The sequence below is a fragment of the Coenobita brevimanus genome, chromosome 93 (genome assembly GCF_032717465.1).
Source record: "Coenobita brevimanus isolate Jiangsu-jjx chromosome 93, ASM3271746v2, whole genome shotgun sequence".
Classification (NCBI taxonomy): Eukaryota; Metazoa; Arthropoda; class Malacostraca; order Decapoda; family Coenobitidae; genus Coenobita; species Coenobita brevimanus.
In genome coordinates this window covers 56,042,706-56,055,199 of record NC_137046.1, presented here as the reverse complement: position 1 = coordinate 56,055,199, position 12,494 = coordinate 56,042,706, and the positions used below count along the sequence as shown (strand labels likewise).

General features: G+C 41.6%; 1 protein-coding gene across 1 annotated transcript in view; it reads right to left on the bottom strand.

Annotated features, from left to right (window-relative positions):
• Positions 1-12,494, bottom strand: part of 128up (GTP-binding protein 128up) — an 87,288-nt gene that overhangs the window by 13,983 nt on the left and 60,811 nt on the right. Inside the window, exons 6-7 of the mRNA XM_080282454.1 lie at positions 9,703-9,835; positions 1,009-1,138 (exon numbers count right to left, since the gene is read on the bottom strand). Coding sequence (XP_080138580.1) covers positions 1,009-1,138; positions 9,703-9,835 — 263 coding nt within the window. The remainder of the gene's footprint in view (positions 1-1,008; positions 1,139-9,702; positions 9,836-12,494) is intronic.

Sequence of the window (12,494 nt, the reverse complement as noted above, 5' to 3'; positions counted from 1 at the left end):
TGAAAGTGAAGATTTGGTTACCCAACTTTGCAAGTCTCCACAAGTCCTTGGGTAGTCCACGAAGGCTCAACACCTGTCTCTGGAGAAAGCTGAATGTAAGTACTATCTGCCATACCAAGTATAATGTTCTAGGATTAATCTCTGATTTTTGGCGAATATTTTCCTACAGGTACTCAGACCGCGTTACAACACCGCCACTCGGGGAAGAACGACTGTACACAGCCGCGTTTAAGGGGTTAAGGTGCTTCAATCGGATTGAGCCTGTGTAGGTTTATATTTAAGGAGCAGTTGGGGTTTATTGCTCATGTAATGCCACTCAGGGATGAATGAGGCTTGTCATTCTCATCTTAAATGTCAGGACCAACTTGCCTAACCCGGGCTCCTACGCTCCTAATGGAACAACGTAAGATTGGATGATGACGATGATGATGATGATGATGATGATGATGATGACCTGGCATAAAACCACACACAAAAAGTGCTTTAAATATATCTCAGAGGAATGGAATTGATCAACGAGGAAAAAATCTGGGAGGCTGCTTGCCTTTCCCCATTTCCCCATAACTTAACAACTCCCTTTAACAAGATTTTAGGGTATATGGCACATTCTAAGCACTGTTATCTCACATATATAGGGTGTCTGGGGAGTTAAGTCCAAAACTTAGGAAAATGATAGATGAGGGAATTCTAAGCAAAAAATGTTAAACGAACATGCGTCCCAATCTCAACCGTTATGGAGCTACAATTACTGATGACCTTATGGGCGAAAATGGTCTCCTCCATATTTAGCATAAATGCTCATCAGTAATTGTAGCTCTGTAACAGTTGAGATTTGGACACATGTTCATTTAACATTTTTTGCTTAGAATTCCCTCATTTATCATATCCAAAAGTTTTGGACTTAACTCCTGGGACACCCTGTACTGGGGATAAGTTTACATATTCTGTACGTAAAATGATTCAAGACCATCATCCTACGTCATTATAACAATAAGCCATTTTTCTTACATTCTGCAGAGGTTAAGGTATTCCCACATTCTCTCCAAGAGGTCATCAAAGTTCCATTTGTGGTGTGCAGATATTGGTACACAATGAGGAATCTTGTAAATGATGTCCAGTTCCTCAATGCTTATCTGATCTGAAAAGTAAAGTTGTTCATAATTAGCATCATCCTAACCCAACCTCCCATGAATACGGTGACCAGGATCCAGATACAGGTAAAAAAAAGTGCATAAACAAAACCATCGGCAGAATATCCAACGAAAGTGACCGTACATCCAACTAAAAACATTCCACATACATTCCTTAACAGCCTCATTTCCACTTTCACTCCATTTTCACACCTATAAGTTAATGTAGCCCCTGATGCAGCATAATGTGGATCTGACTCTGGACACAGTGCATGTCACCACTTCAGTGCCAACACCCACTGTCCATTATTTCTGAATACATGCTTGGGCTGTTTCATACAGGACTGGCATATTGCTATTATAGGGGGAGTTGATACAACATGTTGGCCGGGCTTCTGGGAGATCAGTAAAGTCTGCTTTATGAAATCCACATACTTAAACAGTTCCTTACCCAAGGAGGGATTCGAATCGAGGTCCATTAGGAATGCAGGCCACTCTCTATCAATTCAACCACCACCTTCCCCAAAAGTGCCATCCCTTTTGAAGTGAGAGGCAGACCCTGTTCCCCTGGAACCCATTCAAACTCTCTACCCTTATGGACCTTAACCCCTAGGATACACAATTTGATCGACCGAACTTCCCTGAAAACCTGAATATGGAGCCGATTTTTCAACTCTTAAAGAAGTAAGAAGTTTTATGCCCAAGGTTTTGGGCTTGATTTAAACACCTTATGCCGCAAACCAGAGCATTTTAGACCAATCAGTTCATGAGCTATAGCCCATCAAAGTTGAAAAAAGTTACCCTTCCAGGCAGGGCAGCCCCAGTTTTTTATGTGCTCCCACCCTATCCCACCCTCATTCTTCCCCTCCCATTACCTTCCTCACCCACACCCATCACCTCCCCTCTCTTCCTCCCCCCTTGCCCAACCCCCCTCCCCTACCATTCAGAATTTTCCAGCTCATTTCCCCCCCCCCCCCAAACAAAAGGATGCAAAATAATTATGTCGGTGTTCCTCACTCACTCCCAACCCACTTCCCCCCCCAACACTTCTCCCCTCCCCACCTTCTCTCCCCTCATCCCCTTCCCTCGTAGCTGTGTAGCTGTCAAAATAAAAAAGAAATTGTGCCAAAGCATGCAAAACCTTTTTCTTGGTGTTACACTCCACCATCCCCTCTCCCCTCACCCCTTGCCCCACATCCCCTCCCCTCAGAGCTGTCAAATCAAGAAGCTGTAAGAATTTCAAGGGGAAAAAAAAAGCTAGAGCTACCCCCCTCTTGTCCTACCCTCCTTCAGAATTTTCCACCTCGTATATATATATATATATATATATATTTTTTTTCAAACAATAGCATGCAAAATAATTATGTCTGTGTTCCTCACTCACTCCTAACACCCTTCCCCCCCAACACTTCTCCCCTCCCCACCTCCCTCCCTCCATCCCCTTCCCTCACGGCTGTGTAGCTGTCAAAATAAAAAACATACATGAAAAAACATACATTCTATGTTTCGTGCATTGGTGTATGCAATTACACAACAATAATCTGGTACTGAATGAAAACACGCAACATGAATAGTAACAATGACGTATAATACTTTAGGTGGGAGGGGGGGGGGAGGTAAGCAGATAGCATATTGCAGGGGGTGGGGGATGGGGTGGGGAGAGGCCTGGAAGGGTGGTAGGGGGTATAAAAGTAGGAGACAGACACCACAAGACAAAGAGGAAAGGCAGAGAGGGAGTACAGGGGTGTGGAGGGTGGGTAGGGGGGGGATATAATCCTCCCCAGGGAGACAGGGAGGGGGGGAAAAGGGGGGAACCACAGTGGCGTGATGGAGGATGGTGGGGGAGGGGGAGGGAGGAAACAGGAGGCAGTCAGAGGCGAGGGAGGGGGAGAGGGAACAGAATTATTGGGGTAGAGGAAGGTGGCGAGAGGGAGGTGGGGGAATCACCCTCCCACCATGGGCAGGGGCCTGGATCCTCCCCCCCTCCCTGCTCAGGACTTAGTTCTCATTGGTTTGCATCAATATACATCACACTCGGGCTGAAGCCTGGTGTCCGCAGTTTTTTTACAAAGGCTCCTCTATCGATCCTATTCATCATCTAGTGAAATTCTGGAAAAGGAATGATCAATCCTATTAGTACTTTAGGGGTTAAACCCTCTGTGCCTGGCTGTTTATACCACTATCGCCCTCTCAGTACATTTTGCCAAAGTTGCTATAGTAGGACTCGCGCACGTTTGCGGCTGTGGTGTGGCCCGCACCTGTGTACAATGGTGCCACGTTTCCCTAACTTGCGATGTGAAACGGAAGCTATTTATGTACAAGGCATCACAAATTCGATAAATTCAGATGAATAAAACTTACACTTCTGTATTTTGATGGATGAATCAACAGTAATCTTATTATGCATAAAATATTTATACAGTAACACAGAAACATGGCATACATATTGTACAGTGTTGCTAAAAGAAATTGTAGTCACTTTTAATGGTTTTTAGCGTAGTTTTAGGGTGGGTAATGATATCACAGTTATGGATATAAGATAATGAGCCTGAAAAAAGAAGAAATATGCCAATATCCAAAGTAAAAGAAATAATTCATGTAATTCTTGTGAGTGGCAACACTTACACACCCATCTGGCCTAAGGTAAAGTACGTACCTCCGTAGACCCAACCATAGCTTATACAGGTGTTGCTAGGGAAAAATGCTCACATTTACCGGCTTTTACCATAATTTTAAGGACGAGGAATAATCACATTTATAATCATAAGCTAATATGTAGGACAAAATAGTAGGCATATGCCAATACCGAAGTAAAAAAAAAAAAAAAAAACATTATTCACTCGCGAGCGGCAACACTTCCACACCCAGTCGGTGAGAGAGCGAGAGAGAGAGAGAGAGAGAGAGAGAGGCAGGAGAGGGGCATGCATTGAATGCATTGTCGGCATCACTAAATATAACAAAACCAAATTAACAAATGAAAGCACAATTATAAATAACTTATAAAAGAATCAAAAGTACTCAGGGTGGCTCACATTTCCCGCCAGGAGAGAGAGAGAGATAACGGTATAGAAAACGTGGCAACACTGTACACAGGTGCGGGCCACACCACAGCCGCAAACGTGGGCGAGTCCTACTATAGTTTTCAAACCTTAACCCTTGTTACCATTCGACCCACGCTGCATCCTACCGCAAGCGAGTACTCAGGACGCAGGCCTCGGCGCCTCAGCACCCTAAAGACCCACACAGAGAGACCCCCCCTGTCACCGCACTATTCCAACGCCCTTGATAGTTCATAAACAATTTATCCTAACTTCCGTACTTATGCTTCAATAACCATAATTTTTTTCCACCGTAATCCTGAATAAATGTACTTGCTCGTGGTGTTGTAAAAAAAAGATCAAACAAATGTAAATTATGCCTTCATTTATTTTTTTAATTTACTTCTGTTTTTCTCAAAGAAATATAATTTTTGTGGGACACATTACTGAGAAAAAGTTATGGGAATTTATTTTGCTACATTTTGGTGTAAAATGAATTACTGTACTGTAAGTCAATTAGGGCCAATTTTACGGAACACGAAAGGAAATTATCTTAAGCTCAACCAAGGCTCATAGCACACTGACTGGGGCAGTGGGGCAACACTGGGTGCAGCATGGGCTGATCACGGAGGAGGGATACACAGGGACGCAAGTAATGCTTTGTTGTTCTCACCCAGAAATGGACACAAAATCATTCTATAACCAAAAAAACAAGGGCCATGTCGTTTGATGCAACCGGAATCGAATGAAAACGAGCAGGTGAAATGTGTACAAACGCAGCCTGCGTCAAACGGTTACAAGTGGGTGAAATTTGCACCGCACCCATAAACACAACAGGGTTAATATCATGGAAAGGATAGCAATCAGGGAAACATTAAAAACCATTTCACTCACAAACTCTTCTTGTGAATAAAACCATCCCCAGGTCTACAGCTGGTCGCACTGATGAGTAAGGACATGAAGGGTAAACATAATTTCTGGCTGCGAGTCACGTTGTGTTCGTGCGTGTGTGCATGACACCGACTTTCACTTTGCTCTCAACATGATAACTTCTCCATTACTAGATAAACTAGACACAGTAGCAACCAAGACATGCCCTATGGCACTATCACTTAGCTCTTTCCTACAGTCCTTGGAAAGAGGATTGGCAGGGGTGGATGACACAAGGGTCCACGTTAGGCAGGAACAGAATCAGACGAGTGATGTAAGAAAACATCGTCCTACACCTGGCAAAGTCAGACAGACAAATGAGGTATTCTTGCCTCAGCTGCCGCGAGGCTATCCCCACCCTTTGGTGATGAGATCATGTGGCAGCTACAGCAAACTGCGGCACGAAAACATTTGCGGTTATAGCCGTTCCCCAGCAGCCCCAATCCATCAATTTTGTGTCAGATATAACCATCACCCAGAGCTTGGGGGTTAATGCATTCTTCTTTCAACCACTGTCCTAACACTTCTACAAGAACCCCTCATCTTACAAAGGGGTTTCATGCCCCAGACCGTAACGTTATGCAATTTAAAGTTAACTGACCATGTTATAATGTGGGTTCAACAGGAATACACTGCAGATGGTCCCAAGGTTGGCCCTCTTGAGTGCTCTGGGGAATCCTAGCAGCTAAACCAAATATAAAACCAATACAAAAAAAAATAAATTCATAACAACCTGCATCACATACTGTACCGCCACAACAAACCACTGTAGATGAATACAGTACAATACCAATCGTACACCATGATGAAATTAGAAACTTCAGGTACAGCAATACATTTCAAGTGATGCCATGGCAAAGACTTTCCGGCACTAGCCCAAGCCGCACTCACATTTGCTCCCAACAATGTCCCTACTCACATATCACTTCTCACTTCAAAATTATGAAACCATACTCATATATGTATCAATTTTGTGAGTACACTCGACCCTTCATTTGGCGGACCCCTACTTCCCCAATTTCGGATTTCCCGGACACGGTCTGAGGCCAGACAATATTATCAAATGCTGGACAAATGCCCGTACAAGTCCAGGATTCTCACAAAAGTCCGGCCATTATTCTCTCATGTAAAACTATAAGCAGTCTGCTGCACATCAGAATATTATTTTAGCAATGCTTCGACTCGATAAAGGCCATTTGTAACACACACAAGAAGATATTTTCATATACGAAATGCATCTTGGCCACCAACCTGCTTCAGGCCACCAGTTCCTAACTTGTGGCAATATCCCATTTGCCTCTTACCTTTCTTAAATGCCACTATAAATAGTTTATTGCATAACAGTGTAAAATTTAACCCGTTAACTGCTCTATATAGCCTGGGCTGTTCTGAGTGCGACTGCTTAATACAGCCCTGACTGCTCAGGTGAATTTCGAATATAGTGCAATGGTGACCAAGGCCAACCCATGCAAGCATGTTTTAGCCTTCAAAACCAAAACTGAAAAAGAAAACGAAAACCATACATTCCAATAAGGAATCAGACACTTCAATGCTCATCTATGGCTTTACCAAGGTAAATATTGAGCTAATATTTTTGGCATGTGTTCTCTCAATTCCTAAGACAAAATTTGACCTTTGGGAAATTTCATTTTTATCCCTATGTCTGAGCATCACAGACACCTCCAAAATACCGCAGGCGCAGTTAACGGGTTAAGGAAGGGTTGGACACAATCAAATTCATAAGTAATTAAAAAATATATTTTCTTACAGACAAAGTCAATGGGATCCATTCCTACTCACTTAGCTCACCCAACTCGGTGCAACTAATTACTGAATTGGCACTTTCACTGAAAAATATTTTAATTTTTTTCGCCATGGTGGCTCATACACACCTACTTATCTGAAATCTGCTAAAAAAAAAAATGTACTCAATATAACAACTTAAAAATTTGGTTTCAGAGCTAAAATGTGTCAATGTTAGCAGATATTTCCCCTTCAGGTCATCAGCTCACCCAACTCAATGGGACTAAATACAGAATCGGCACTTTTCACTGGAATATATTTTAATTTTTTTCACCACAGTGGCTCATACACACCTAATTATCTGAAATCCTCTAAAAAATTGTGCTCAATATAACTTAATTTAAAAATTTGGTTTCAGTGCTAAAATGCACCAATGCTAGCAGATATTTCCCCTTCAGATCGTCAGCACGCCTTGACAGACTTCTATTTTGCATAAATATTTATTTTGAGTACAAAAAAATGTATCCACACTGTTAATTGATATTTACACAAAACAAAAGTCTGTCAAGGTGAGTTGTTAGACTAGAGGCAAGACTTCTGCTAGGAAATTATTGCTCTGAATCCTGATTTTCTATTAATAATTAAATCAAGGACAAATTTTTCTACTAAATTTTATATAATCAGGTGTGCAAACTTATGTAGTGATAAAGATTATAATATTTTCCCATTAAAATTGCCGATTCGGTCCAAGACCGAGCTCACATTCGATGGTTTGCGTGTTTGTATCTCGGTCAGGTGATCAGTGGTTGGATCACCTTGTGGTGATCCATTCCTTGTTCATTTTCCTCTTTTTCCTCAGCTTTCTGATCTTATTCTATCATACGCTTCACATTCTCTTCAACAACTGTCTAAACAACCATTCTTAGGGTTGTACCTAGCAAAATACTGCTATTGTGTCAGTTATTATTACTGTTATTGTCAGTGTTATTACTTTATGTAGGCTACTGCGTATGTTAGTTATATTGGTATAGGTTGCCTACATTCCAGAATGCCCAACAATATTGGAATAATTGCTGGACAATATTGGAGAATTTGGACAAAGTGTTGTAATTGTCCGGGGAATGGTATATGGGGCCGGACTTTTGTGATTCCCGGACTGGTCTCCCCCCCTTTTAATCTGGGAAATCGAGGGTCGAGTGTAATACATAGATAAAAAGCTGGGTAATATTAACCTAGGTGTTAGTGCTACGTGGGGGCACTCGCCATCCACTCACTCAGTGTAGCTCTGCTCTCGGGTGTCTGTCCTTTCCTCTCCTCCCTCCTTTCCTTCCTTCCTCTTCTGTCTTTCTTTACTTCATTCTTTCCTTGTCCTTCTGCCTACAAGTGACTTTACTCTCTCTTCTGTCTTTCTTTCCTTCATTTTTTCTGTTCCTTCTGCCTTAAGGTGATTCTACGCTGAGTGACAAGCCAAATGGTTTCCTGTACACCAGGAAACCATTTACTATGCTGGGTGGTAACCATATAACCATATTATGGCAACTGGTGGTTTAGTGGGTAGTTGCGACACTCCAATCGGATTGAGCCGGTAAAGGTTTATATCCATGGGGTGGTTGGAGTTATTGCTTACGTAATGTCTCTCAGAGATGATTGAGGCTGGTCTTTCTCATCTTAAATGTCAGGACCAACTTGCCTAGCCCCAGGCACCTACGTTCCTCGTGGGACAGCGTAGGATTAGATGATGGATGGATTGATGATTACTTAAAAAAAAAAAAAAAAAGTAATGAAACTAATGTTGCTATTGTTAAAGTTCTTGTTGTTGCTGAGCAGTCCTGATTTGTCTAGTCAGGCAGACTCATCAATCCCAGACAAGCAATCGTCCCAGCAGGACCGTCCCATGCAGCAAACCAATGTTCCTTTGCCAGGTTCGGGGGCTGTGAATGTTCAGTTTCTGGATGGATGTCGCATTCGTGCCTCTCAACTCAATTAACCAGTGGACTGCGCAATTATCTTTTTTTATCTCATCCCGTGGTGTGCAAAAAATGAAGGAAAAAATTTTTTTTTTTTTTTTTTTTTTTTTTTTTTTTTTTTTAACTTGAAGATGAACATCCAGTACAACATCTAGTGAAAAAAAAAATAATAATATCTCTCCGTTTTTGCGTAATGCCATGTATAAGTTTACGTAGGGGAGTAGTGAAAAAAAGAAAAAAAAAAAAAAGTTTTTGGTTATTATAAACTTGAAGATAAACATCCAGGGCATCATCTGGTGAAAAGAAAAAAATCTCTCAGTCTTTGCACAGTGCCATACGTACGTTTGCATAGTGGTGTAGTTAATGGTGATGCATGGCAAGCACAGCCTGAGCCATGGCTCGCAACGCGACGCTACCCAGCTTGAGCTGTGGCTCACAATCCATGGGTTAACAAGGGCTTCACAACAATCCATTATTTGGTTATGTGGTTACTAAACAGACCCAGGAAACCATTAAGTTTGTCAATGTGTGTGTGGAAAGAATGAGAAAGAGAGAGACAGAGAGAGAGAGAGAGCCATGGGATGGATAGAAGAAATACAGGGAGGGCACACACACACAAAGATAAAGGTGAAGGACGAAGTACGCAACACTACATCAAATAAGTGGATGATGGTCACTTGCACTTAGTAAATGAAATATGGATCTAGATGCAAGAAAAATCCACCCATGGAAGACATGAAAAAGTCCTGAGAGATGTTAAGAGGTATAGTTTGAAGAGCAGCTTTATGATAAACCACTGCATTAAATATGCACATATGAAAAATACCGAATCATGTTGATAATTACAATATTATACCACTCTACAAACAGAGGCACTACAAAACAGTCAGTTACCAATTTTGTTGAGGAGGTATATACAGGGGATGTAGACTCGGTTGCCCTCAATAACATCGATAAGGTCATCAGCCGTTGCATCATATTTGAGCACTACATCAGCATTGTGAATTCGGTACTCTGCCAGGATTGTCTGTGGAAGGGCATCTGAGTCAGTAACTTAGTTCATGCTCAAAATCTAACATGCTGGGAATCATGAGTGTTGTACCTTAAGAACCTAGTGTAGTCACAAAACAGTTCAACAAAATCATGAAATAAGTACATTATAACTGTTACAAGAAAACCTCAATATGCATAAGGTTACCCAAGCCACTGCACAACCTATCACATAAGATTAACACAGTTGCCCATTTGACCATTGCTATCTGAAACACCTGCAACAAAACGAATGAAGTACAGTAACTTCACTTCAAATCTACCATGACTGGTTAATACAGTGTTGTGACCAAAGGTTCAAATAGATGTGATCCAAACAAAATGGACTGCAAAATTCTTATTACTTGAGGTGAGTGCTGCCAGAGATCTTTTGTTTAACCCTTTCAATCAGATGATGTTTGTACACTGTACTGTATTTTGCTGTGGCCAAAATCTTTTATTTAACATGGGGTAGACCTCAAGTACTGATGGGGTTAATGAAGGCAGTATCAAACTCCTCTAATTTAAAAAGTCTCTCCAAAGCTGAGTATAATCATAAGGTTGCAGCAAAAATAAACTAAAAAACATCATCATCATCATCATCCGGACCTTCCTTCCCAGCTTAGGGCAGCGTGAGGAATAGCAATGTCCAGACAGCCCAAATCTGGCCAATCCACTGGACCACATCTCCATTCACTCATCATTCAAGCCCCCGGAATCCTGGCTCTATCTGATATGTCAAAAACATTCACCACATTCTGTAGCTTCACATAAACATATCCAAGAAAATCAATCCAGACGCTGTCACATTAAAATAGGGTGCCAAATCTCTAATCATACGCTTCTCCTCACAATAATCATCCAGCCAGCTCGATCTCTTGACAGTTCCCTAGCCTTACTGACTTAAAAACCTCGCTTCCTCACACACTCATCCACCATATCCCTCCATCTTCTCCTTGGCCTATCTTGCCTCCTCCCTCCTTCAAATTCGCTCAGAAATACCTTTTTCAGCACTATTGTTATCCATTCTCTCCACATGACCATACCATATCAGTACACTCTCTTCGATTCTCATGTCTACAGACTTCCTCACTCCGCATCTTTCATGATGCACATTATTTTGTATCCTATCCACTCTCTGTACTCCACATACAGTCCTCAGCAGTCCCATCTCCATCACTCTCACTCCTGACTTTTCATTTTCATGCCACACCATAGTCTCACATCCATATGTTAAAGTTGGCACTAACACTCCTTCATGCAAACCTTGTGCAGCTGCAATACTCAGGCCTCTGTTTCTTATCAAGGCCTTCGCTGCACCAGCCACTTTCCTTCTTTGTGTCACTCTACTTTCCACTTCTTTTGCACATTTTCCTCTTTTTTTTCTATCACTGTTCCAAGGTATTTGAACTCTCTCATCAATTTCAGTCTCACTGCATTTACTGTAATATCACGCTGGGAGTCACCTTCTCTCTCAGTAACCATCACTTAACTCTTCTCTGCTTTTACTCCCAATGCACAACGCTCACAGACATAAAAAAAACTCTGCACTAGTCTACCAAATTCTTGTCTGGTATTTGCAGTTAGTACTGCATCATCAGCATACAACAAATTTGAGATATTCCATCCATCACCATTCATTACCAACACCATCCCCCTCTCCATTATTTGTGTTTTTACTTCTCTCGTCACCCCATCTATATATATACTGAACAACCACGAGGACACCACAAAACCTTGTCGCATGCCCACACCGATCGTGAACCATTCACTCTGATGCCCATTAACCCTTACACATACTTCACTACCATCATAAAATCTCTTGACGGCACCTAGCAGCTTACAATCTACACCATACATGTGCAAAACCTTCACAATCCTTCTCTGTCTATAATTCACCAGATTCTAGGGATGAAGAACTGCCCATACTGTGAGGTACATGTAATGAGGGGCAGCATTATAATGAACGCAAAGTGGATTGTCTGTCAGGTACATAGTTTGTGTTCGAACTGGTGAAGAGATGAGTGGCAACATTACTTCCTGTCTGAGATGGGAAGTTCCAATGGGATATATTTTTTCAATATCTGTAACATGGTCAGGCTTGGCTGGAGATTTGAAGAAATGTAGTGTAATGGTGATGTACAGTATTTGTGCATCTGTAGTATGGTGGAGCAATAAAGATACTTTCAAAGAAGTATATACAACAGTGCAAAGTTGTTCATGTTTCTTTCATGAGGCAACTACTGAAAGTACCATAACACAAATAAAATAGAATTTATGTTTAAAAAAACAAAATGTCATGCCACCTCCATTTCCCACCCACTGGTGTGGTGAGGCACGGTCCAGAAAGCAAGAAAATAGAAAAACATGATAGAAAGAGAACTAATCAACAGCATGCCCAATAAAACAGGCCACACACTCATTCACAACCCTTGAATCTGGCCTCCATCTCACAGGCATTATCATCCACACATATGTGCTTCAGTTTACCTATCAGAAAAAAAAAAAAAAGGTAGGGGAGGGTCAAACACTTGTCATGCACTCCGTATCAACATACCACCCAAGAACACTTCAACTCTACAGTTCACAGACCACCTTACTCCATATCTCTCATGAATTACATTTCTTACTCTATCGACTCTGTACTACACATACAT